This window comes from Hippocampus guttulatus, chromosome 3, assembly GCF_054856545.1.
Source record: "Hippocampus guttulatus isolate MCC_2025c chromosome 3, RoL_Hgut_1.0, whole genome shotgun sequence".
NCBI classification, from domain to species: Eukaryota; Metazoa; Chordata; class Actinopteri; order Syngnathiformes; family Syngnathidae; genus Hippocampus; species Hippocampus guttulatus.
In genome coordinates this window covers 18,013,726-18,041,453 of record NC_141263.1, presented here as the reverse complement: position 1 = coordinate 18,041,453, position 27,728 = coordinate 18,013,726, and the positions used below count along the sequence as shown (strand labels likewise).

The window sequence follows — 27,728 nt, the reverse complement described above, 5'->3', positions numbered from 1 at the left end:
AAGTTAAACCAAATACCGTGGAACTCGTACCATTGAGCACGAATTTAATAGAAATTTCATCTAAACAAGAAGGGAGAAAAACATGATTAGATCATTCGTGTGTAATCATTATAGTCTCAACGTGAGTGCATTTAAGAATACTTGGTGTACTTAATTCGGACAGTCGTGTTTAATATTAACCTGTGTTTTCTTCAAGGTGTTATTTTGCATTACCGTGGTTACAGCCTGATTGCTGGCTTCAAGCTTTCCATCACTTTTGCTCTCTAGAGTATGTGGCTTTATACCCGTATGAGTCATCAGAACCTTCAGATCTGACATTTAGAGAAGGGGATGTGATCTTGGTGACCAAGAAAGATGCAGAGTGGTGGAACGGTGCCATTGGCGACCGTTTGGGTGTCTTTCCTGGCACCTATGTCAAACCTAAGGAGGCAGATGTAAGGATTTTTCAGCACCGCTCTTGTTGATAACACAAATTATATGGATTTTTAAAAACATTTTATGTGTTTCTTAGACGAGCACAACTGCGAAGAAGCCAGGTCAGCATTTTTTACTCTTCTTGTGATATGACACTTTTTTTTTTTTTTTTTTTTTTTTTTTAAACCTCAAGTTTACTGCTATTTCTTCTTGCACAGAGATTGGCAAGGTGGCCAGAGCCCATTTCACCTCTGTACCCGGGCAGCTGAACCTGGAGAATGGCCAACTTGTTGTCGTCCTCAGCAAGGACAAGTCGGGTTGGTGGCTAGGAGAGCTGCAGGTCAGTCGTGCTCAAGTGATCTACTTCTGGACAGTAGACTACACCAAATGATTTTACAAGTATACTTGAAGTTGTCCATTTAAAGCTGGCACCAAGTCAAGGTGTTGCTCTTGTCTGCTGGAAGTTTTGATAGTTTTCTTTGCATTTGTGTTTTGTAACAGGCCCGTGGTAAAAAGCGGCAGAAGGGCTGGTTTCCTTCCTCACATATCCAGATATTGGGGTCGAGTAGTGGCAAATCCACACCAGCAGTCCAGTCAGGTAAAATGTGGACACTTTCACAGCTAAAGTAAATACAATAGGTCCTCAGTTTTTGATAGGGTTTTGTACTTATGGTGCCTATATACCCAGAATTAGTATGCACATCAGTCCGTGCCGTCGTGTCACTAACCTATACTCGTGTTTGTTAAAATGACAATTTATCTGTTTGAAAAACAATTGTGGATCTTGGATATGAAACAGTTGGCGAGGTTTTTGAACTTGGGCTCATTGACAATGTCCTCTTGTCTAGGAGTGTGTCAGGTGATCGCCATATACGACTACACAGCGGCCAACAAGGATGAGCTGAGCTTCTCAGCGAATCAGCTGATCACTGTCCTTGACAAGAGCGACCCAGACTGGTGGAAGGGCGAAGTCAATGGGGCTACTGGCTTGTTCCCCACCAATTACATTAAGATGACCACGGGAGACGGTGACCCCAGTCACCAGTGTAAGTAATGCACTTACACATGACCGCACTCTCAAGTAGTCCTATCAGTAGTAAAAAAAACAAAACAATGAAACTTTCTCTCCATGTAAGCATGTTTCAAGTGGCTTGTGGAAGCTGTTCTATTGCCGATGCACTTTGCATCCACTCTTCTTCTGGATACATCCTCTTGCGCAACACAAAAAAAACAATACTTTGTTGATAATAATTATACATTGCTAGATGCTGATTGTCCAAAGGTAGAGCCAAGTAAATATCAAACCAACGACAATATTTTACAGTGGAACCTCTAAATTCAAACACAATTTGTCTCAGCAAAAAGCAACCTCAGATTTTTTAAAAATGTTAATTTTATTTATTTATTTTTTGGAGGCGGGGGGTTGTCCTTATAAAGGAAATTGAAGTAATCCATCCAGGGTCAAACTGTTGCCATCATCGAATCTTTCTCAACAGAAGTAGGTTATCCGTGGTATAAATTAGGAAAATCGTGTGCACTCAACCAATGAATGGCAAACATGGGTTGCTGTTTCAAAGTAAGACTAAATGCAGCTTTATTCTTTTACTCCAATAATATTAGGTAAAGTTAGGTTAAGATTAGCCGTGCTCTCCCATTTAAACTTGTGCATGAAGGCAATCTCGTGCACAATTAAGGCCTATTTTCCCCCAAAATGTGAAGTCCAGCTGTGGATAATACAACCCCAGGTGGGTTGGATTTTAGAGGTTCCACTGTCTTATGCGTACCTAATACTCAACACAGGTTTCAGAATAAAACATCAAGGCAATTCCTTACAGTCCCACTGTAGGGAAACTCACATTGATGTCACGGCATCAGGAGCAACTTGGGGGTTCAGTATCTTCCTCAAGGATACTTCGGCAGGTCTGGGGGGAGCCGGAATCTTCCTATTGCTAGATGGCCACTCCACTCCCCTTCAACCATGCTGCCCAGCAACTCATGAGTTAAGGAGACTTTTTTTTTCCTCACTGCATCAGCTGCAATCTTATACGTCAGAACCAGAGTTCTATCTGGTTGTTGGATTTGAATCTCTCCTTTTCATCCCTATCTCTTCCTCTGTTGCGCTTCTTGTTGACAATCTTCTTCTCCCCTTTCCTCATTCCCCTATTTGTTGCCCTCCCACCCACTCGCCCTCTTGTCTCCTTCTAGGATGGTAGAACGGGCTCCACCTCCTCTCCTTCTCCTGACTTCAGAGAGACCCACTATTATTGCACACTGCTCTGATGGAGTAGTATTTGGGCACCTGGACTGTCCCACCCAATCTCATGACTACTCTCATTTATGTACTGTAATCTTTTCTGGGCTTCTTCTAGCTCTCAGAGGCTTTTGAGGTTTCTGATGCAATACACCTTTGTGCCTTTTTTAAAACAATTATGCAGAGATAGAGAGACAGATAGTGGGTCTCTCTATGGTTCATGCTTTTGTCCCTCAGGTGTTTTCCACCAAATTTCTTCTACTTCCTTCTTGCTCAGCATCTATTCTCTCTTTTTGGGGGGGATTTACAATTTATCTCACAGGGATGCCTTGACGTTTGTTCGTGCCTTCTTTAGATTATCCTCAGTAAAAGGGGAAAGCTTAATAATGTTTGCCTACAAGACTACAACATTGATTTTTATTAACAGCGTGCAAGCTTGAGGGAAAACCTGTGTCTAGTGCACTGCCACGCTGTGCTAAAGCTTAGATTTTTATTTTATTTTTTAATTCCTTCTGAATGATCTCACTCATGTATTCCAAGCTCTCCTCAGATTTAAAGCTTCAAGAAAACAGGGTAAAAAGCACTGATCGGAATGATGTATTTATTTTCTTTGGGTTCTGCCTTAAAACATTAAAGCTTTGTTGAATTTCACACTTAAGTGTTAGTGTGATTATTCCTGCATATTGTTTACGCGCGTTTGTGTGTGTGTGTGTGTGTGTAGATGCATGCATGCATGTTTGTGTGAATCGGCAACATGATTCAGATAGAATACACTGAAGGGAAACAACCACCTGACTGTTTCAATAACCCTAAATTGAATAGATTAAATCAAATTGAACAATTTCCCCGGTTGATGATTGTTAAAGGACCATTTTTCAATCTCCATATATATGTATATATATTTATTTATTCTCAAGAGGATTTTTGCCAGTTTCAAATATCTAAAATGATTGTGGCTCATCTAAGATCCTCTCAGCCTTTGATTTTTTTTTTCGATGGCTGTAAAACAAACTCAACACTCTTTCTGCTCCGAACATGCCACCATGAACTAAAGAAAGAATCCCTCTCCGTGTTTTGGTACAAACAGATTTATTTTGCGCATGGAAACATTTGTAATCTGTCACCATCAACACGGAGAAAACAGCCGGAAGGTGAGAGAGACAAAGACAAAGGGTTGACTAGCCTGACAAGTCGTTTGTGTAGACGGGAACTGAGGAAAGTACTTTTTTTCTTCAATTTTTTTTTCAGGCATTTATATGTTACATATGTCAGGTGATGACTTTGGAGACCAGATTTCAATTTTTGAACCTTTGGGATGAGGTAGACAGTGAGTGTGTGGTTAGGGAAGCAGAAAGAACAACAGTGAGTTTGGGCTGCTCACAAAAGTTAAATCATGGTAAGTATACACCCGTTGTGTTGCCATTGTTCCCAACAGAAAGCTCGAATTGTGGCCAGATTACTTTTTTGCCTAAACGTCCATGTGGAGGCAGTGTATGCATTGTTAAATTGCTGCTGTGGTTTAGTAAAAATGCTCAGTTATAGTGGATTGACATTTTTATTTTAATTTTTTTCTTTATTTTTGCATCCAAAATACCCCGTCTTGTGTGTGTTTTATGTGTGCTGTAGGGTGTGCAGACCTGACCAGCTTTGACTCTCTGAGCCCGCTCGAGAAGAAGAGGCAAGGCTACATTCATGAGCTGCTACAGACTGAGGAGAGATACGTGGAGGACTTGCAGACAGTGGTTGAGGTGCGACAAAACAAACCCTCTTAACTATATGTCTGCGGGGCAAATATTTCTGGTTCTCCTTTTAGGTTTTCTATAAGCCCATGTCGGAATCTGGACGACTGAATAAATCAGAGATGAACATGATCTTTGCCAACTGGAAAGAACTGATTGCCTGCAACACTAAACTTCTCAAGTTAGTGCCACATCCATTAGAATGTTTTACAAATATCTTTTGTGTGCTTCAATCCTTACAGTATGGATTACATTTTTTTAGGGCGTTGTCTGCTCGAAAGAAGAGCGGCGGTGAGAACATGCCAGTACAGAAAGTGGGAGATATCCTGGTTGCCGAGCTGTCCCACATGCAGCCGTACATCCACTTCTGCTCGTGTCAAATTAAAGGAGCCGCGCTTCTGCAGACTCGCACCGACAACGAGCCCGACTTCAAGACGTTCCTCAAGGTAGGGGTTGGGGGGGGCCTCTTGCGGCCTCCACATCACTGAGAAGTCATACTTTTTTCTGTATAAATCCTAATTTCATGGATAACCAGCGCCAGTCCTCTAGGAACCCTGTCCTGCATATTTTATGGTTCCCTCCACTAATACACCTGATTCCAATGATCAGCTCATTGACCAGCTCTGCAGAAGCCAGGTAACAATCCTGATCATTTGAATCAGATGTGTTGAAGGAGGGAGACAATCCAAAACATGCAGGATATGGGCCCTCTAGGACCTAAGTTGGTGACCCCTGTCCTAAATGTATACATTTTCAATCCTATATTTTTACATGAAGTTAACAATAATTACATAGCCCTTCTCTTATTGTGTAGTATAAAAATTGTGTGATGAAAAAAAAGCCATTTCCAATGAGTACAGGAATCTATATAATTTACACCCGTTTTTTAAAGTGCTTTTGTTCCATCTAATACTTTTTTTCCTAGCCCTATTGTATTGAAGTTAATTTCGATAAATAATATTGTGGAGAATTGAGTGTTTCAGTCGTTTAATTTGAGGGAGATAAAGTTAAACTCATTGTGTAGAATCAGTCACCTTACGCAGTGAAATATTTCTAGCTTTTGGTGATCATAACTGACTAAACTAATCGTTCACCAACACAAGAAATTTGAAAATTATGTGAGCACCAATCCAAATGAAATTTGTATGACGAAATTAAGAAAGAATTTCACTTCTCTTGTGTTTATCTTCATTTCACAAAATAAATGAATGATATGATTATATGTTTTTAAGGGTGGGGGAGGGGTCCCACCACGCCCAGATACACCTGAATGTGTTATTCCCACACGCTACGCTCAAAGGGAATTTTTTTTTGCCAAGACTCAAATCTTTCATTCATTGAGCGCTCGTGTTATTGAAGCTAACCACTTGTGGTTTGTCAAACCTTATCTTTGCTGTCATTTGTCAGAAAATTGGTACAGACTACAGATGTAAAGGGATGCCACTGTCCAGCTTCCTGCTCAAGCCCATGCAGAGGATCACACGCTACCCACTGCACATCAAAAGTGTACGTATAGCATGTCCACATGCTTCTCGTATTGTGTCCAATAAGAACAAAAGCAAAAACAATCTTATTTGTGTTGTCTTTCAAAAGATTCTGGAGTGCACTGTGGAGGGTCACGCCGACAGAGGTCCTCTGAAAGAAGCTCTGGAGCGGGCAGAGGAACTCTGTCAACAGGTGTGGAATGAACATCATGCATTTTCATATTTTAGTGACTTACTGTATGTAATTGTACCACAAAGCAATTTGAGGAGACATTTACACACGAGCTTTTTGGGTCGTTTTGACATGGGTCTTTTGTGCCAACCAGGTCAATGAAGGCGTGAGAGATAAGGAGAACTCGGATAGGCTGGAGTGGATTCAGAATCATGTCATATGTGATGGCGCAGCCGAGGTGATAAGTTCAAACTTCTACCAAATTGAAAATGCTTAAATGCATTTTGTTTGTTTGTTTGTTTGTTTGTTTATTGAACATAAAACATATATACAGTAATAATTTGACAGAAAATAAGGTAGATAAAAAAAGTAAAAAGAAAGAAATCAATCTTCATTCAACACAGTTATTATGTTCAAGGGAGTAGGAAGATTTTGAGTTCTTATGTAAATTGCTGACATTGACGCACACCACTAGAAAAAAAGAATTATTTTGTCTCTTTCCACAGAATATTGTTTTTAACTCTATCACCAACTGTTTGGGCCCAAGAAAATTACTCCACAGTGGCAAGGTGACTGATGTTAACTAAACCGTCTCGACTGACAGACAAATGTTCCAACTACTATCCCTGCCCTCATTTAATATTTTGGCTCCGATTAGTTGGATTCCTTTTCCGGTGTGGATCTTAATTAGCAGTTGTCTTTATTATATTTGCAAGATGTACAAAGCAAAGAGCAACAAGGAACTTTGGGCCTTCCTCTTCAATGACTTCCTACTCTTGACTAACTCGGGGAAGCAATTCACCTCATCTGGCATTGATAAACTGTTCAGCACCAAGAACAGCGCACAGCTCAAAATGTACAAGCCGGTAAGATAGACAATTTCGTTCTGGCCGTCAACCTGACTCCCCTTTTTTTTTTTGCGTTGATATCCATGGACTGTGTTTTCCTGCAGCCTGTTCTGCTCAATGAAGTTCTGGTCAAACTGGATACTTCAGGTGACGAACCCATCTTCCACATCTCGCACATCGACACAGTTTACATACTAAAGACGGACAACATCAATGAACGGTATGGATGCGCACACACACATACTGTCCGTCTGTTGTGAATTTTACCATTCACCTCCTTGCTAAAGGACAGCATGTTGTGCCAAAAGTCCTCAAACGGTGAACAAATGCATTCAAAACTTTAGAGAAGGTCAAATAAAGTTAACTGCGAAAGTTAAACTGCCCATTCATTTTGATCCTTTCGTGTTTGCAGGACAGCCTGGGTTCAGAAAATTAAGGCAGCGTCTGAAGTATATATCGAGAAGGAAAAGAAAAAACGGGACAAGGCCTACCACTGTATGCACCTCACACACTCATATCGATATTACATCAAATGTGACGGGCCCTGTAGATGAATGACTCCGTGCTTGTGCTTTTAGCTCGATCCATGAAGGGAACTGGAATCGGCCGTCTCCTCGTCACAGTCTTGGAAGCCACAGAGCTGAAGGCGCTCAGGTCCAATGGTCAGTGTGAACACTTGCACAATAGGCTGGCTTTTGACAATAACATAATTGCATTAGTTCTTCTTGTTCGGCCCATTAGCCATTGTTTTAATATATTTTAAGTGCTTTTAAATGAACTCTCTGATGTTTTTCTTTCACCCTCGTCATACTTTCCATCCTCTCCCTGCTACAGGTAAAATTAATCCATACTGCGAGGTGACCATGGGAGCTCAGCTCTTCACGTCCCGAACGCTCACTGACACTGTGTCCCCTAAGTGGAACTTCAACTGTCAGTTCCAAATCAAGGACATCTACCAAGACGTCCTCAGCATCACCATATATGAGAGGGACCTGTTTGCTCCTGATGGTCAGTTCTTCACAAAACCGACCCTCATGACATCCAGTACATTTTGAGATGGGAAGTCTTACAGAGTGCTGTTGTTGTGGTGATAATATATTTTTAAAAATTGAGATTGTGTAACATTTCGTTGCCCATTGAAATCTCCCTACATATACATATGCACATACACACATACATCCACACACACACATATATACATACACACACACACACACAATATAATATATATATATATATATATACCGTGTATATATATATATAGAGAGAGAGAGAGAGACAGAGAGAGGCGGCTGGATAGCTCAGTTGGTAAGGCATCGGTTTGGCGTACGGGAGACGGTGGTTCAAATCCCGCTTGGGGCAAAAATGAGCACATAACACCATCCAGTGTGGGTCCTTGGGCAAGATCCTTCACGCTAACCTCATACAATGATGAGAGACAATAAAACGAATGACGTTAGACGTCGCCCGGCCATATAAGGTCTGCGTCAGGTGCTGGGGAACCAGAGCACCTTGATGAAAAATGGGCTACTGGAACAAAGCGGAGATGGGCGAGATGCGATAACATGGCTCTGTTGGAATGCTACTACTCAAGCAACCCTAGTCAGAGGGGTTACATGCAGAGAATGTGGGCTAAATGGTTACTTCGAAACCCACAGTCACGGTTGACCACGAAACAACTAGTAGCTCCAACATCCACAAACGGCAACTGCTGTCACAACTTGAGATTGATGAGGTACAACACAGGTTCCATGGTGAAGGGCCCCAGGCTGCCAGATCAGAGGAGAAGGTCATACCAGAGATTGGGAGGCAAGCCCCAATGAATGCAGATTATTAGATTGGGAGGCCAGCCCCAATGAATGAAATGAGCGAGGCAGCAACTGACCTGAAAGCTAAGATCATGGCGAGAATGAAAGCTGGGCAACCTAGAAACCGATTACAACGGCTATGTGAAGTACCACCTGAAAGTCTCATGGAAAGTGTGAATGCAGCACTGAGGGCGATCCCGACCGTAACGATCACGGAAACCAATGAGCTGATATACGCTTCAGCGTCAGTGATCCTAGAGATGCTTGGCTATAAGCCATGAGATACGTTATACACCATGGAAAAGACGGTTGGAGGCTAAGATCAAGGCGGCTCGGAAAGATGTGAGTCAATTGACGGAGGCCCAGAGAGGTGTTATGAAAAGGCCGATACCCGAGAGGTACATCCAGATGACCATACCTGAAGCACTTGAAACCGCCAAACAAAGGCTCCAAGCCTTGTCCAGCCGCCTAAAGCGGTACACGAAAGAGAATGAGGCCAGACAAATAAACAGGGTGTTCGCAACACAACCTGCAAAAGTGTACGCTCAGTGGCAGGGTCCTAACAACAGAGTTGACCCACCAAGACTGGAAACTGAAAGGTACTGGAAAGGCATATGGGAGAAGGAGGTTGCACATAACAGCAGTGCACAATGGCTGGTGACCCTGAGAGAGGAGCACAGCAACCTCCCTGAACAGAACCCAGTTACCATAACAGTGGCAGACATACAGGAAAGAGTCTCAGATATGAAGAACTGGACAGCACCAGGCCCGGACATGGTCCACACCTACTGGCTAAAGAAACTCACAGCACTCCATGAGCGCCTAGCAGCACAAATGAACCAGTTGCTGAGGGATGGGACTCACCCAGGATGGCTAACCGAAGGGCAAACGATCCTGATCATGAAGGATCCCTCAAAGGGTGCAGTCCCATCCAACTATCGGCCAATAACCTGTCTCTCCACAACATGGAAGCTCATGTCAGGCATCATTGCGGCTAAGATAAGTGGACACATGGATCAATACATGAGCGAAGCACAGAAGGGCATTGGTAGAGATACCAGAGGAGCCAAACATCAGCTCCTGGTTGACAGAACAGTCGCACAAGACTGCAGGTCCCGACATACCAACCTGTGCACAGCCTGGATTGATTACAAGAATGACTCGATGCCTGATGGATCACTGAATGCTTGGAGTTGTATAAGGTGAACGGGACCCTAAGAGCCTTCGTTGCGAACTCAATGAGGATGTGGAAAACCACACTTGAAGCCAAGCCACTTACCCAAGTGTCCATCAAATGTGGCATATACCAAGGTGATGCACTCTCCCCACTGCTGTTCTGCATAGGACTGAACCCCCTAAACCAAGTAATCACCAAGATTATGGATACCGCCTCAGAAATGGAGCTACGATCAGTCACCTCCTCTACATGGATGACATAAAGCTGTATGCTAAGAGCGAAAGGGACATAGACTCCCTGATCCACACAACCAGGATCTACAGCAGCGGCATTGGGATGTCATTCGGGCTTGAGAAATGTAGTCGGATGGTGACTAAGAGAGGAAAGGTAGTCCGCACTGAAGGGGTCTCACTCCCTGAAGGAACAATAGCAGACATTGATGACAGCTACAAGTACCTCGGTATACCACAAGCCAATGGCAACCTCGAACTGGCAACAAGGAAAGCGGCTACGGCCAAATACCTCCAGCGAGTGAGGCAAGTCCTAAGAAGCCAGCTCAATGGCAAGAATAAGACCCGGGCAATAAACAGCTATGCCCTGCCAGTGATCAGATACCCTGCAGGAATAATAAGGTGGCCAAAGGAAGAGATTCAGACCACGGACGTTAAGACCCGAAAGCTCCTAACCATGCATGGAGGGTTCCATCCCAAATCCAGCACCCTGAGACGCAAGCTGAAAGGAAGGAGGCCGGGGACTAGTGAGTGTGAGAGCCACTGTCCAGGATGAAACATCCAAGCTCCATGAATACATCAAGGAGAAGGCTCCAACGGATGACGTACTCAGAGAATGTCTCAGACAATGGGGAACAGAGGATGAGATGCTGGAAGAGGGACCATCATGGGAGGACAAGCCACTACACGGGATGTACCACCGGACCATAACTGAAGTGGCTGATCTCAAGAAGTCCTATCAATTCCGAGAGAGGGCTGGCCTGAAGGACAGCACAGAGGCACTCATCCTGGCTGCTCAGGAGCAGGCCCTGAGCACCAGAGCCATTGAGGCCCAGATATACCACACCAGACAAGACCCAAGGTGTAGGTTGTGCAAAGAGGCACCTGAGACGATCCAACACATAACTGCAGGGTGTAAGATGCTGGCAGGGAAAGCCTACATGGAACGCCATAACCAGGTGGCTGGCATAGTCTACCGAAACATCTGTGCGGAGTATGGACTGGAAACCCCAAGGTCAAATTGGGAAACACCTCCGAAGGTGGTGGAGAATGACAGAGCAAAGATCCTGTGGGACTTCCAGATCCAGACTGACAAGATGGTAATGGCGAACCAACCAGATATCGTGATCATAGATAAAGGGCAGAGGAAAGCCGTTGTAGTGGATGTAGCGGTCCCAAGTGATGGAAACATCAGAAAGAAGGAACACGAGAAACTCGAGAAATACCAAGGGCTCAGAGAGGGGCTGGAGAGAGCCTGGAAGGTAAAGGTGACAGTCGTGCCTGTGGTGGTCGGAGCACTCGGGGCAGTGACCCCCAAACTAGATGAGTGGTTGCAACAGATCCCGGGAACAACATCGGACATCTCAGTCCAGAAATGTGCAGTGCTGGGAACAGCAAGGATACTGCGCAGAACCCTCAAGCTTCCTGGCCTCTGGTAGAGGACCCGAGCTGAATGAGGGACGGACACCGCCCAAGGGGTGAGACGAGGATTTTTTTTAATATACTGTATATATATGTGTGTGTGTATGTATATATATATATATATATATACATACACATTTGTGTGTGTGTGGTGATTTTATTTTATTTTTTGCACTTTTCAGCAGTCTCACAATGAGCTCACTTACACAGGATTTACTGTTGGCCACAGACAGACTGATTGATGTCGTAGCCAACCCCAACATGCCCCGCCTCTTAAAGGCACACAACCAACACTACTCTGTTCTCCGTTTTCTATGTACTTCATGCTGTCATTTTGTGTTTAAATAAGTACACTTACAATGACGTGCTAAATTATTTTTATAACTGTGCTGTGTGTTTCAACTGTGAACCATGTTTTTTGTTTTATATTTTGTTTTTGTTTTTGTTTGTTTATGCTTCAAGACTGTGGGTCTTGAAGCATAAAATATCGGGAACAAAAAAGTGCTTCACTGTATATCAGCCTGAATATCGATGAGTAAGTATTCATATTGTTTCAATAATTTGTGGGGTAGTAAATTTTGGTGAACAACTCTTTTTTTTTTTTCTATTCCTATTTAGAACAAATCTGGGGAGAAAAATTAAAATCACTAAAAATGTTTCTTCTCTTCTCAGATTTCCTAGGACGGACGGAGGTTCCTGTGGCAACCATAAAGAAAGAGCTGGAGACCAAGGGCGCCGTAACAAGACGTCTTCTGCTGCATGAGGTATCCACTGGTGAAGTGTGGGTCCGCCTTGACCTACAGCTCTTTAACAACAAATAGTTCAACCACAGGATGGCTGTCGCTCGCTTAGCATGCCTTAATATTATGATCGAGGAAGACAGAGAATGTGACTGACATTATACCAATCCTCCAGAAGGGCTATATTCTCTTGCTTGGACAAAAAAGGGAATTTTGATAAATCCTCAGTGAAGCAACTGTTATCATGTGGTGAATCAGGGCAAAATTCACTGAACAAGTTGTCATAGACTAGAGGTCTTTTGCTCCAGTCTGAAGCAAGCATGATTGATGGCTTTGATGACACTCCGTTGCTCCACCGTTCTGAAATGAAAACAATGTCACGGTCGCACTGGCCTGAACATAGTCTTCTGCTGGAGCTAGAGGATCTCAGGATATGTCATTCTCGGTCAAGTCACTGAAATGACACAAGGTGCCATCTCCTCTGAGTGTCTGCTCTTGTTTTTGTGTTTGGCAATGTCTTTGATCTTTTTATTGTGTGGACACAAAAATGCTAGGATCCTTTCAAACTGTTAAACTGTGTGTATAAGTGCAACATAATCTCACAATTTGTAACTAAATGTATATTTTGTTGATAACACAGCATGGAGGACACGCTGCCTTTCTCCTTATATGCCGACTGTGGTTATGTTAGGCCATTTTGTTCGAATGCGCTTTATTTTTAGGGTTTTTCTTCTAATTAACTAATTGAGCAATTTGTTCAAAGCCTTGTGTGACCATTGGAAGGGCTTGTCTTTCATTTCTTTAGGACATTTGGGAAAGAGGTATGTTTGTTTAATGGTGATTCATGTTATTTTTAATTTTTACATTGTGACTGGTAGTACGATCAATATCTTTTTTTCCCCCTCTCATAAAGTCCTGTGGAAACATCTTTCAAGCTAAAATAAATTCAGCCACTCTGCAATATCGTTAATCATTCTCTTTCATGTTCTGTTCCAAATGAATCCTGCAAATGTTTATTTATAGATGGTGTCAATTTTATCAAGACTAATTTACAGTGTGACATCTATTCTTCCATCCATCCCACCACAGATTTGAATGTCACCCCACCCTCAGCGATGTTTAATGATCTAACAGTCAATGCCAGCTGGGGTTCCGGATAGTAATTACAATGTGTATTTATTTCTTAATTTATGTGTGGCACCATCCAAAGGTATCATGCAGCCCTTTTTCAGCGTAATCATGTTTTTATTCACTGGGGTTGTTTTTAGGGTGGGCAAAGCATGTTAGTGTATTTTCTGTGATTGTTAAGTATTGCTTTAAACCACCTCACTTGCTTCACCTCTACTCTCTTATTAGGTCAACTAGGTTGGTTTTTTTTCCTCTTAACTTAAAATGATGTGATTTATTGATTTTTATTTTATTTCTCCACAGAGACTGAGCTGCTTATGTGCTCCGAACACTTGGAAAAATGTATGGTTGGTTGTACTGTTTTTACGTTTTGCAACCATCTTCGGTGCCCGCTGCGTCTGTCTGTTTACCTGCTGTTTGCACTCACCTGTGCCAGAATGAGGCACTCAATCGGGGGTTCTTGAGTCAAAGTAAAGATATTAAAACTTCCACATTATTTGAAAGGCTCACAGTTATTTTGATACGCCAATACAGGTACAGCAAAGAATTCCAAATTTGAGTGTTTTACTAATGGATCGGTATGTTTCTAACTCAACTGAAATCTGGAATGTCCAAAAATCTTTTTTTAATACAACTCTTGTTCTCATTAGCATACCGGTAATTTGTATATTGTGGGCAACATATAAAGACATTCATTAACGCTGTTACTCAGTGGGTAAGTATACAGTAAGTAAATACTGCATTACATTTTGTTTTATCAAAGTAAACGTGGTTTCATTGTTTTATTTTGAATCCCTTTTGTGCAGAGTGGACAGGGAGGGAATTTTGGAAGAGTGGAGTGCACAAATAGACCTCATTAAGTCCTTCTTCACCCTCCACTTGTTCCGGGTGTACGGGAGCAACAGTGATTGCATAACCACACTGACAGTGGCTGTGAGAAACGCATACACGAGCTCACAGCTGTGCAGCACAACATCAGCTGGAGTCAACTTACTGTGCTGCCCAGGGGGGGCGGGGGGTTAATGTTGTGAGGCTAACATTACTATCAGTGACTCATGCTCCTTTTCGGACTGAAACAGAATTATACACAAAGAACCATTGCTGAGTTTGAGAATTGAAAGCCAAATAATCACTTTTCTTGGTGGTTCGCATGTGTTTTTTAGTGTACGTTTGTGCCTTGAGAAGAGTTGTACTGTATTCGTTCTGAGACCAAAACAACGCAGATGTCAAATCACCTTTCCCCTTAGAAATGAATGGAGGTGCCATTGTTCCGCAAGGAGCCCCCCCCCCCCCCCCCCCCCTGCACAAGAGTAATGTTTTAATGACAATGGTGAGTGCATCTCCCTTTTGCCACTGCTGGAAACATTCGGTGACTCACAAAAAAGTAAAAGAAATAGCTAAACCAAATAATTTCATTGCTCACTGAGCTGATGTCTCATGATTTGTCATCATCTTAAATGATGATGTTTTGCGCTCATTTTCGCTGACATTTCAGGCATCTCCTTCCATAAAATGGTGAACTCCATACTGTACTGTTGTTTGACTTCCAATGTCCCGCTGTGCAAATACATCTGTTGATATTCCTTAAATTATTCAAATCTGTAGGTTTCTCTCACATACTGTGTACGGTTGCAATGCGACAGAAATAGCCCCAGCAAATGGGAAAAAGAGAGAGAGAGAAATATGGAATAAAGACAAAATGCAGCAAAGCAGAAGCAAAGCGCTACAGAGTAGTTGGAGGCAAGGTGGAAGTAAAGAAGAATAAACACGTATGAGGGCTGAACAGAAAGGCAGAGTCACAGTTTGAGAGGCCCTGAGTTCCACTTGACTCAGTCATGGGAATGATTTGATTATTACCACATGAACAGCTGTCTTATATAACATACACACACACAGACCTAAATAATGGCAAAGGAGCCACATCCTGGACAGAAAACCGAAAACAAGCACAGGTGGCCTATACAAACAAAAATCCTGACAAGTTCTCGTCAGAGTTTACATGTGAAATGAATGCTACTGTACATATGTATTGTATGTCACTGCAAGCACATACAGATGAGTATTGAGTGTATTTTCACCATTGCAGCCTGAGGTCAAGTCATGTTAGCAAAGCACCTGATGAATGCAGTTGATAGCATGACAAGTGTGCCAGACTCAGGTGCAACTCATGGAAATCAAAGGTCCATTTTTTTTCTCCCCATCAATGAGTTTCAACAACACTGTCAAATATACTGAAGATGAATATTGAAGCATACCTGTGCTGAGGTCCTCCGGTGTCCGTCAGGGGAGATACACAATTTGCCCGCTATAGGTTGGCACAAAACAGTTAATTTTAAGAGTTGAGAGGTTTAAGACAGCACTTCTCAAACTTTAAGTACAACCTTAAAAAATAAGAAAAAAAAAACTTTGCTCTCCAAGAATCACGGTAATGAACCAACACTAAAATACACGAGTCAGCCCAAGTGTTCATCACAAACAAAACAGAGGTTTCATTCCTAAAACGTAAGCAGTATATAATGTTATAAGCTAATGTAGCATTTTGCAGTTGGAGCACTAGCTACTGTGAAGCTTGTTTTGCACGTTTATTTCTCAGTGCCGTGATGAAACCACCAATATTCTTCCAGATAGAGAGAGGCCAGGGAACAATTGTGAATGTACCGGTACTGTTATATGCAGCCTGGTGTGGAAACACTCTGAAATGTGCTGAGATTTGATATTGACTCTTCAGATGCGCTATTCTTACGAGTCCAATTAAAGTGCCTTCAGCACTGATTGCCCTCATACACGTGTACGTATTTGTGTATGTGTGTGTGAAGCAAAACTTCACCTACTGTGGATATAAAAAGACCACACCTTTGTTGAAATGTCAGGTTTTTGAGATACAGTATAAAAAGAGAGAACAAGATAAATCATTTCAAATCTTTTCGGGCCATCAATTTGGCCAATAATCTATACAGCTCCATTTACTGGAATGTAGCTGTGTTCACAATTAAAATTCGTCACACTCAAAATGTGATTATCATAATTTAAACTGTCTCTGAATAACCTAAAATAAAGATACAGTATTCTACCAGGGCAACCTTAGTCAAGGTTGAGGGAATTATGACCTATTTTAAATGGCAGTCATATTAATGGTGAAAAAAAAGTTTAGAAATGATTTGACTTCTTTTTTTTTTTTTTAACATCACAAAAAAACCTGACATTTGAACAAGGGTGTGTAGACTTTTATATATATTCACCTTACACACTCACCTACCCAATTGTGTTGGACTTTTTTTTCTCCTGTCAATTCCAATACATTTGCTTCATGTTTTTAAGCATGCATAAATCCATTCTGTGCTCCGATAAAAGTCCTGGGAGAGAGAGTAAAGTTGTCAGGCTTGGCACCGAAGTAACCTGCCGACATGACAGGTCAACTCATAAAAATTTCACACATCCAGTGTAAATGCAGTTTTAGAAAAATGATGATTTAGCACAAAAAACACAACAGCAGCAAACACAACCTGCAGTGTTGTTGTTGTTGTGTGTTTGAAATTAGGGCACATCAACAAGAAAAAAACTGTAGTTACATTTTGTATATACTCCTGTGTGTAAACATGCAGCTGTGAAGTGAATTTCTGCCATTATCCTGATATAAGTCACCTTGTAAAACATCCTTGTATGGGAATTACAGCCATCATGTGCGCACAGCCATCTTGTGAGCTTGTTTTAAAAACATTTAAAGGTATGCAGTGTTAAAACTGCTAGTATGTGATTATGAAAGCACATAGTCCACAGAAATAGTCACAGAGTTGCATACGATAGCTACTGTCGCTTTATTAAAAGAGCAGCGCGAGCAATACTAAATTAGCATTAGCACTGTAAACAAGCTGACTTTGGCCACAGTTACCATACTGGTTGCATGGCTTGATAATAGAATTTGTTTAACTCCAAACTTATCGGTTAGAAAGCATGATTTTTTTTTCAAATTTACAATCTGAGGTTGGCATCAGCTACCACCCTCAGAGCAATAAACTGCATAAATTTGTTGTGAGAGAAAATCCTAAGCGTTTTGGAACCACAACAGTGCTGTGTTTGGGCACATTCCATGGGGAATGAGTTCATCAATGTAAGTGTCCAGACCTGCTAAAAATACATTTCCAGGTTTTAAGCTAAACAGCCACACACATTAATCAGTCTAGCCATACAGCGCTATACATGGAGGTTGACTTCAGGAAAAAAAAAAAGGAATATTTTCTTCCAGGAGACCATCTCAGAGTGCACTGTGGCTGACCACAATTACGTCCCGCTGAGTTTCATGAAGAAGAGACCACAAGATGCCCACATATCAGCAACTACTAGTCAGAGGGAAGATGTTTTCCATATCAAATTAAGGAACAGAAACCCAATCGGAACAAAGCATATGAACATAGTGAATATTAATGAGAAGACAAAAAAAAAAACATTCAAAATGAAAAGCGTATAAGACCAACTAAAATAGGACACCAAAGATTATTAATAAATAAGTGTTGCATAGGACCTTAAACTACCGGTATGTGTTCTTTTTGAAAATTGCAAACTCCATTCAATCTGTTATGAAGGTCCAATTCCCCCCCCCCCCCCCCCCCCACGCAAATGCACAATTTTATATCCAGCTTCTATCAATCTCCTCCCACCTTCCTCCTCTTGTGCATACTGTACTTTAGTATATTCTCCACAAGCACTTAAGGAAAAGGGAGCAGACATATTTGGGAGAGAGTGAGACGGAGAGAGAGAGAGAGAGAGACTTGCTTGTCCTGTCGAGGTCTCTCATGTCACAGCTCTGCCCCCGGGGGCCTGACCTCTGCCGTGCCGACTGCAAACCAACCTGGAGAACCTTACACGGTCGAGGAGGGGAGCGCATTTTGGAAAACATTAAACCTGCAAAGTGGACGATGGATTAATTACTGTATTTTTGAGAACGGGAAGTAAAAGAACGTCTATGATTGGTGATAGTGTTTTTTTGCAGGAAGAAGGCACGGGGAAAAAGGAAAGGGGAGGAGTGACAGTGAACACAGAAAGGAGAGGAGCACACACGCATGCAGGCAAACAAGAGGAGTAGAGGAGCTGAGAGATGCTGCAGGGAAATGTAAGTGTAAATCTTCTTTCTATGTTATTGTTCACAAATGGAAGATGATATTCTATCACTTTTCCACGTTGTTCCGTGAATTTGTGGCATCATCCCATGCTCCCATTACATCCATCTCCTGTGCTGTGTTTGTGTTTGGGCGTGCATGCTGTCTCCCTCGTGCTCCGCAGGTCATGTTAAAGAGTAACGGTGCTGAGGAGGGAAAGGCCAGTGTCACATTGAATTAACATCAGCTTCACATGCATAGGCCACACATGCACACACACACATGCACACGCACACACACACACACACACACAGAGTGTTTGAACCAACATGAAGAAACAAGATCACTTTGTAGACAGTGCAAGGAAAGTCTCTTAGCATAATTGTCAGCTTGAATTTTAATTGTATTCAATTAATAAAGACAAGAGTGGAAATGACAAGGGCCAAGCATTTCCTTTTTTTTTTTTTTTTTAAGTAGCTTATTAATTTATTTGGTTGTAGCTCACTGTGTGAGGACTTGGCCTGGGGTCAGGAGGGTCTAAGGTTCAAAATCTCTCTGTGGACCAAAATAGACTGTCAAGGTGGCCTTGAGCAAGGTACTGAATCATCAAACTGTTGTTGACCTCGCCCAATACATTCAAATAGTATAAATGGTACTACATTATCTATTCATTCTCAAATTATGAGAAGACTATTAGTCACTGATTTTTAAAAAAAAATACACTTTTTCCAGCTGTGTGTGTTATTTCAATACAGTTATGTCATGCTACGGCAGTTCAACAAAACATCAATTTAAAATGAATCAAAAGGGGTGTCAAAACAATGATTTGATTCAGAAAATCGTTTTTTATTTTAAAGATGCGAGTGCATTTAATAGAAATGAATAATTCCATTTTAAAACATCGAGATATGTATTAAATCTTTTTATTATTATTATTATTATTGGAGATATATCTTGGAAAGAAATGCCACATTTACAGTACTTCATTTATACTATAAATGTTGAAGCACTTTTTATTATTGTGAGAAAAAGGTATGTTACCAAAATTAAGTTGCATTGTAACAATAGTTATTATGTTATGAAAATTAGAGATGTTTGATACCACTTTGTTTAAACCATTAGTAGCACTTGTATTCACTTTTCGAGTAGTCACTGATATCAAGTACTTTTGATCAATAACATTTCATTTAAGACAATGGCAGTGCCGTGGAACCAAACTTTCTTTCTGACACAGATGATGATTCGCCGATTATCAGACTATCACAGTATAGCGCCAAGCGCCAATTACTGCCGTGGAGAACTTACTTGATGTCACAAATATTGGTGACTGTTATTTAACTAGTCAAACTTTATTTATGTAGTTGGCAGCCTCCATGAGAACTTAATGCCTAAAAGCAAGGCCAATATCAGTTTTGGTTCCTACCTTTACTGAAAACAAAGTTATAATTTGAAAGAATCCGGTACAATAATAGCAGAAGGCAGGAAAAATGCCAAAGTCAATGTTGCCAGGAAGAAGAAAAAAATCAAGTAGAAATTGTTCTTTTTTTTTATGCCATATTTACAGCCCAAAGTCAGAATGTTAACAGAACAAAGTTGCAAAACTGCAATTATTATAATTTTTTAAAATTTAAGTTTTTTCTATTGGCGGCAGTCCTAATATTGTAAGAGTGAAGGCATTTTAATTTTAAAAATACATTTTTAAATGAAAATGTGTTAAAATAAAGCATTGGGGGAGGGGGGGGCACGATGTAATTCGTAAAAAACATTTTAATTTAAATAAAATAAATTGTGGGAAGCATTGAAAAAGCGAGTCGCTGATGGTATAGTGGCACACTCGCCTGACTTGTAATAGGGCAGTGTGGGACGGGTTCCCACTCAGTAATGGTGTGGATGTGGGTGTGAACGGTCGTTCGTCTCGACAAGTATATGTGCCCGGCAATTGGCTGGCGACCAGTTCAGGCTGTAGGACCTATGGACAGTGGATTGATGGATGGCTTGTAAAAGCTTTTGTTAGCAAGTGAGCAAATCTAGCTCACTGGCAAGCTATTTTTCTAGCAAACCATCTGTCTAGCAATCCATCTAGTAAGGTTAACAAGTAGGTAGCACGTCTGCCTCACAGTTTTTGTATTTTGGATTTGAATTCCGGGTGCTCATGCTTCCTATCGCATCCCAAAACCATGCAAATTAAACATTCATGAGACAGAAAACAGCAAAAGAATATTGCTTATTGCCGGCGTCCTGCAGGAACCTCATATGTCACGATTTGGGTAAATGTCATATATTTTCAAAAGTTTAAATCCACGCCCTATAGCACTTGCACTCAACATCCCGAAATCACCTCGACGGGCAGCCAATTTGTCATCACTTTGCCGTCCATGTTTGTGTCATCTTGAGTCCCAATGGTATGTGTGTGTGTGTGTGTGTGTGTGTGTGCGTGCCTGCGTGGCCGCGAGTCCGGGCTGATGTCTCATTCTTGTAACACAGATAAATGTGCCTGAAGTGCGAATGAATGCCTGAAATGTGCATTTTATCTGCCCAGCGGTTGCGCATACAGTTCAGCCTCAAATGATTCATACCTTGGCCAAAATTGGAGTTGGAAAGGCATTTTCATCGGTTGAATGCTTTCCTCTGGTTGGATCAACCTGTGTTTTGATTTATTAATTTTTTTATTTATCTTTTTAATTAAAGTTCTCCCCTTGAGATCAAACCAATCTGACCTCTGAGTGTTTCATCATTTCTCTGCTTAAGAGCAGTATACACATTTTGATCGTGCTGCAGTACCGCTGGCTCAAGCGGTTTAAATTCCTCACGGATCCTTTACTTTTTCAGTCTCAAGTGCATGCCGACGTTACCTTGAAGTCAGTCAGTATGATGTGATGTCTTATGACAGGTGTGAAGAAAAAAAAAATCTCTGACTCCTTGTGACAAACTAGATCAAACTGGTTGAATTACAATTAATGCATAGCACTTACAGTACCTAATGAGGTCCAAGAGAAAACTGCTCTTATAAAGATGATTATGATCAGATTTGATTGATGCTGTCAAAGATATATTCTTTGAACAATGGTTGTAATTTGCAGTGAGGTAGAACTTCATTGGATAATGCGAAGAGGCATTTCTTATTTTGGTTTGCTCTTTTCATGAGGGAAAAAAAGGCTCACATTAATACTTTTGTCATGAATTGTCAATCATAACGAAGCAAAATCATCTTTGTTCAAGACAGAATCTATGACACAGCTCTTGTATCGGAAGCGAGGAAGTTTCATGAATGAGCTGCGGGGCTGCACGTCTAGACAGTTCTATTATGAGCTCTGTGTTTGCTGTCTCTCCATTCACTCTACATTGAGCTTGGCAGGCTACAACTACTGTTGCACTCATTATGATGGGCCTGTGTGTGGGTACATCTTTGTGTTTGTGTGCGTGCTTTTGTGAGTGTGTCTATATGTGTGTCCATGCATGTGTGTGGTTTAGCCTCGGGGTTGTATAGTTGGAAAACAAATATCCGTGGCATTTTTTTGGCAGGCGGGGAAGGATATTATTATTGTTAATGAATGTGGTTGAATCCCCCATGCAAGATGGGATCATTCCAAAACACAAGCAAATATAGATGAAAAAAAAAACCTTGATACAAATTTGACTTTGATGTTTGGATAAATATCCTTTATCGACGAATTAATTGATTCATTGTTTTTAAATATTTATTTTTAGAGACTCTAAATGTTCAGCAAAGTTCTACTGAGGAAAACTGAGCCCACTCAGAGTGTGAATGTAGCTGAATTTGCCAGAGGTGATGTCATCGTCACTCATTGAGACTGTGCCGACAGCGCCGCTGCTGGCTGCAAACAAGTCATGCGCACAGTTGCTTCAAAACAATTGATCAACAATCATTAATGATTAGTCAATCGATTCATTATTTTTATGCCTCTGCATAGTTGCATGTTCATGTCGAAGTGTCCTTGAGCAAGATTCTGAACTCCCACTTGCTCTTGATGCTGCGTCATCAGTCGGTAAAATGAGGTAACAGTAGCACTTTCAGTTCCAAAGGTAGAAAAGCACTACACAAGTGACAGTCTGTTCACAATCTTCAAAATCAGCTTTGCAAATTTTTTTTAATGTAAATAAATGTTTTTTACAGATTTAAATTTCATACTATAAATTTCTATGATACCGTTTATACTCCACGTCTCCATTTGATCCCTTTTCATCTTTTTGTTAGCATTAGCAAAGTTATGGAAACATTGTTTTGATTACATAAAGGCCTGAGCCAATGCATGTTATCTCTTTTTTCTCTCCATTGTGCTAAGTCAAGAAAACACGTACCGTATGTCATGAAAATGAATTTTTACTTCTTAGTTTGTGCGTAAGTACATCCGGTCGGTACTGTTTGACTTTTTCTTAAGGAAAGCGGGGTTGAAACAGTGGCTACGTCTGCTTTTACCAGAGCCTTTTTTTACACTGTACTTCTCATCAACTAGAGAGTGTGGATAATATTACGAGTAATTATCTTCAATTTGTCTCATGGCAGCTCAGTGATGTGTCAGTCTTTTCCCTAACAGCATGCTTCTTAATGTGTTCCGTAGCAATAATATGATATTGTTTTGCTGGTGTTTAAAACACATGAATGTACCTAATGTTGTGTCCAGTAATCGTCTATTTCCAAAATTTTTGAAACCATTCTCGCTCTGTCCTCTGTTATTTGTTGATCTTATGAAGAGATGAGTATGAGAACTCCGGTGAGGGCTGAAGAAGATTCCAATAAGATCAACTCCCTGTGAAGTGATGAGTACTCAGACCACAGAGGGCCCCAACACTGATGTGATGGTGGTCTCCAAGGAGATGGCATTGCTTAGCAACATACTGGCAGCTTACACCTTCATCACAGGTACGACGCATGTTGTACAAAACATGCACTACAGTCTGAATATATTGTCCATCTTCAGTGTCTATATATCTCACATTATATATCTATATATCTTTGCAATATGGTCCCACGAGTGCACAGTAAGGATAGTGTTATATTAATGCACTGAACTCTTTTTCCAGAAAGTGCCACTGCAATCACGTAAAAGTGAGAAAATAGGTTGGGTTAGATCGTTATTTTATTGATCCCTAGAAAATTCTGGGATTCAGTTGTAGCAATAACAGTAAAAAAAATGGCTAATGTCTTGTAGTAAAAAAGCATCATGAAATGGTAAAACAAAAAAAAATGCATTCGTAAGCTGCTTGAGACAGTTCAAATTGTTAGCGAACATCCTTTCGACTGCTTGCGTCCTTGAATGAACCCTGATGAAAAAAATAATTGATAGGTGCGCACACACTTGCAAACTTGGCCACTCAGTGAGATACGGCCTTAAGTGCCCACTTCATGGCGCAGATGTGATGCCGCGAGAATTTAAAGGGAATCAAACTGCTTTGATGTCTCTTACTGAAGTCGGTTGTGACTACTCCCAAAGCGGCTCCCTCTTGCAGATGCAACGACCTGTACTCATCTGCGAAATTATCCTTATTGTGTCTCACCCACCACCGTACATAGATACGCCTTGTGTTACAACGAATTTACACCAGTCACAAAAATAGAGCTTTTAGTGCAGTCCTAGTAATAACAGTACTTAATAATGATCTTGTCTTAATTTACTTGCAAATTAACCGGTGAAATCTGGGCCTGTTTCATCAGTGAGAACTATAATATTGCATAAACGCTTTATAAATCAGCATGTATTGTATTGTATAAACGGCTACATCAGGTAATTTTACTTTCGGCCATCTAGTGGGAGAGCATTTAATTACCGTATTGGCCCGAATATAAGACGGTGTTTTTTTCATTGAAATAAGACTGAAAAAGTGGGGGTCGTCTTATATTCGGGGTCTAGACATTATACCCATTAAGGACGCTAGATGGCGCCAGATATCATTGAAGCGAATGCTGAACTTGACTCCCCAGGTCAAAGCGAACCCCTGTCACGAAGAATAAAAATAAAAATAGCGGTAGCACGAAGAAGAAGAGAAAAAAAAGCAGTAAGAAAGAAAAGACAAGAAAATAATAGAGGAGATAACAGAAAATGGAGAAACGTAGCGACAATCTGGAGAAAAGTGGGTCGAAGATCGGCCAGGTTAACCGGCAGCTGAGGAGAAGTTATGATGTAAACTTCAAGATGATGGTGATAAATGAAGCAGACTTTTCAAACAATTGATAGATTCGGATATTAAGATTTGAATGAGGCAAAATAACATGCTTTTTTTTCTCTCTAATATATTGTTATAATCATTTGTTTCCGATGTACTGTAATTATTTCCTGTATAAAAATTAATTTGGTGTTCAAAAAGTCTTTTTTCAAACTTGAGTCTTATATTCGGGCCAATACGGTATTTGCTTACCATTATACATCACTGCCACAGGTGCATACTGTAGATGAACAAAGATACATTACTGTATTGGAAATAATCTGACCACTATTGTTAATAAGATAAGAAAATAATAATAATAGTTCGACTAATTGGAAATTGAATAATTCCCTGCGGCACACCTGATGAACTCGACCAGCACAATGGTTAGGAATCACTGATTTACGCTGTACGGAAGTGTTGGGTGAATCTGTGACTGGATGTTTCAACAGCAGACAGAAACCGGGGGCGGGAATAAATCCAATATTAAAGCTTCAAGTGTTACAAAAAGTGAAGAAAGTTTTTCTGTCTGTTTGATCTCTGTCTGCCAGACCAACCTGAAAGGACGGCGCTGGCGTTTCTGGGTGGAGTGTCTGTCGGTCTCCTAGTCACGCTCTGTGCCGTCGTCTTCCAGATACACTGTCGCGCCGACTGTCACTATGGCAACAGTAAACACCCTCGCCATCGCCATCACCACCGCCACAGGCGTCATCATCACCATCATGTCTGTCAGCACCGCCAGCAACACGTCGACACCAACCCGGACAACATGGCCGTCATCGCCTCGGAGGTTGCCACGCCGGCCGGGGACAGCGAATCGGAGGACTGGGATGAGACAACGGATATGTCATCACGAAGGCGCAGACGCTTTGAGAGGGCCTTGCTGCACGCCAGCATGTTTACATCAGCTGAGGGTATCTAACATACACACTCACAAAAAATATGTGCATGATCTACTAATTCCTCTTAGTGTTTCAAGAACTTTATTGAGCTCAGACACATATTTTGCATTAGAAATGCCATTAATGCCGCGGCACTATGGGCGCCTGGTTTGGGCGTCCAGCTCACAGTGCAGGGGTACTACAAGGTTTGATTCCGGCCCTGGCCTTCCTGTGTGAAGTTTGCATTTTCTCCCCGTGCCTGTGTGGGTTTGCTCCAGGTACTCCGGTTTACTCCCACATTCCCAAAAGCATGCATGGCAGGTTAATTGGACATTCCAAATTGTCCATAGGTGTGATTGTGAGTGAATGGTCGTTTATGTATGCCCTGCTGATTGGCTGCCAACCAGTTCAGGGTGTACCCCGCCTACTTCCCGAAGACAGCTGGAATAGGCTCCAGCACACCGCGTGACCCTTGTAGGGATATCGGATCAGAAAATGGATGGATCAATGGATAAAAATTTTTTAAAAATGCTCTGCCATATTTTATTTTATGAAAACAGACTGTATTTACATAAACGAAATGTAAACAAAAAGGTTTTGTTGCATTATTTGCTTCAATTCAACGGACATTCTGATGTGTGCAGATCAGACACCAATGGGCAGAATATTACAGCTTCATATGGACACATTAGTGACTTCTCTTTAAGATGAAGGAATATTTTTCATTTTTCGCAGAGGATAAAAAAATGCTTGTGAGTCATGTTAAATTTTAAGTCTACATATTTTGCCTCACCGTTTGTGTTTGAATATCCATCGCTCAACGGTCTTTAACGCAGCAACACCAATTCTGTTAGTTGGCCGATGGATGGCCCTTTTCATTGTGTGTTAACATTAAGACAGGCTCCCTTCCTTTGCTTGTTTCTCCCTCCTTTTGCAAGGTTGATTCAAACGCACACTTCTTAAAAATAGAAATGTTTTGCAGTGGTCAAAGATAATTTGACGCTGATGTGGATTGATCGTCATTGAGGGGGTGTGTGTGTGTGTGTGTGTGTGTGTGTGTGTGTGTGTGTGTGTGTGTGTGTGTGTGTGTGTGTGTGTGTGTGTGTGTGTGTGTGTGTGTGTGTGAGAGATCAGAGCTGGACCGGGCCCAGCGGCTAGAGGAGCGGGAGAGGATCCTGAGAGAAATCTGGTTGAACGGACAGCCAGATATCAGCACAGTCACTCAGAGCCTCAACAGATATTACTGACTAATGATGAAACACTCTGAAGGATGAATGGAAGGAAGGATGGAGGACTTAAACCACCAGGGGTCTTCAATCCTCTGTACTAAATGTTTTGCACCTCTCCTGCTGCAACATTCCACAACAACATTGAAGACCGCTGACTTAAAGGAAAGATACACAAAGCAACAGAGGACGCGTGAAAATGTGTGTCCACGAATGGACAAAGTGGCTGTCATGATTTGTCTACACATTTGCTCACTAACATATTGTTCTGTTTCAAACACAATTTAAATGGTGCTTTTGTATACATTAGGAATGTGAAACAGTTTGTTTATGGGATACACATGCTTTGCATTCCATCTTTTTGATGCTTCAGAAGCTGGAAATAACGGAAAAAGAAAAAGGTAAGAATGGACATGATGGTTTGATTCTGGTGCTTTTACTGTTGTTGTGTCGCATTCCTTAAATAAAGTGGATGCATATAGAATGAAAGTGAGTGAGTCTGTAACTTGTACACATGTGTTGCAGCAAAGATGTTTAACCCTTTCACTGATAGGATTCCCCCCTGCCTCACCGTCTGGGGCCAATACGTGGAAATATCACTTTGAGCCCAACCAATTCATTCATTCAATTCATTCTCGTCTGCATATTTGAGGTCGGTCACTGGGGGCAACATCTTAAGCAGAGGAGCCCAGACTTCCCTTTCCCTAGCCACTTCATCCAGCTCCTCCTGGGGGGATCCCAAGGCGTTCCAAAGCCAGCCGAGGGACATAGTCTCTTCAGCATGTCCCAATAAAGGGACCCTTTGAATTTTGACACTTTTCTCCCTCTCTCCCTTCTCACTGGTCAGAACTTTAGTTACACTTGAGACCCAATACAATGTTAAAACCTTACAAAGATGTTTATTATTGTGGATGTAGTAACTCAAATGAACTCTTTCAGGGACAGCGATTACT

General features: G+C 41.4%; 2 protein-coding genes across 8 annotated transcripts in view; both read left to right on the top strand.

Moving 5' to 3' along the window:
* Positions 1 to 23,245, top strand: part of itsn2b (intersectin 2b) — a 43,513-nt gene extending 20,268 nt beyond the window's left edge. For 4 of the 7 annotated variants that reach the window (XM_086107204.1, XM_086107203.1, XM_086107205.1 and 1 more), the window contains 19 exons: positions 268 to 434; positions 512 to 536; positions 633 to 754; positions 916 to 1,012; positions 1,263 to 1,460; positions 4,292 to 4,413; positions 4,479 to 4,585; positions 4,667 to 4,850; positions 5,812 to 5,910; positions 5,998 to 6,081; positions 6,215 to 6,298; positions 6,567 to 6,629; positions 6,777 to 6,926; positions 7,013 to 7,128; positions 7,321 to 7,403; positions 7,487 to 7,570; positions 7,743 to 7,916; positions 12,218 to 12,309; positions 17,657 to 17,878. In XM_086107204.1, coding sequence (XP_085963330.1) covers positions 268 to 434; positions 512 to 536; positions 633 to 754; positions 916 to 1,012; positions 1,263 to 1,460; positions 4,292 to 4,413; positions 4,479 to 4,585; positions 4,667 to 4,850; positions 5,812 to 5,910; positions 5,998 to 6,081; positions 6,215 to 6,298; positions 6,567 to 6,629; positions 6,777 to 6,926; positions 7,013 to 7,128; positions 7,321 to 7,403; positions 7,487 to 7,570; positions 7,743 to 7,916; positions 12,218 to 12,309; positions 17,657 to 17,878 — 2,273 coding nt within the window. Of the gene's footprint in view, positions 1 to 267; positions 435 to 511; positions 537 to 632; positions 755 to 915; positions 1,013 to 1,262; positions 1,461 to 4,291; positions 4,414 to 4,478; positions 4,586 to 4,666; positions 4,851 to 5,811; positions 5,911 to 5,997; positions 6,082 to 6,214; positions 6,299 to 6,566; positions 6,630 to 6,776; positions 6,927 to 7,012; positions 7,129 to 7,320; positions 7,404 to 7,486; positions 7,571 to 7,742; positions 7,917 to 12,217; positions 13,910 to 17,656; positions 17,879 to 18,400; positions 18,521 to 23,219 lie in introns of those variants that run through there. The other 3 variants (XM_086107209.1, XM_086107210.1, XM_086107208.1) reach the window with 2 other exon arrangements.
* Positions 23,246 to 23,247: 2 nt separating this feature from the next.
* Positions 23,248 to 27,621, top strand: eva1ab (eva-1 homolog A, regulator of programmed cell death b). Its single transcript, XM_086107216.1, has 3 exons — positions 23,248 to 23,388; positions 25,220 to 25,582; positions 26,684 to 27,621. Exons 1-3 carry the CDS (start codon positions 23,286 to 23,288, stop codon positions 26,794 to 26,796), a joined length of 579 nt encoding a protein of 192 aa, XP_085963342.1. The 5' UTR covers positions 23,248 to 23,285; the 3' UTR covers positions 26,797 to 27,621.
* The last annotated feature ends 107 nt before the right edge of the window (positions 27,622 to 27,728 follow it).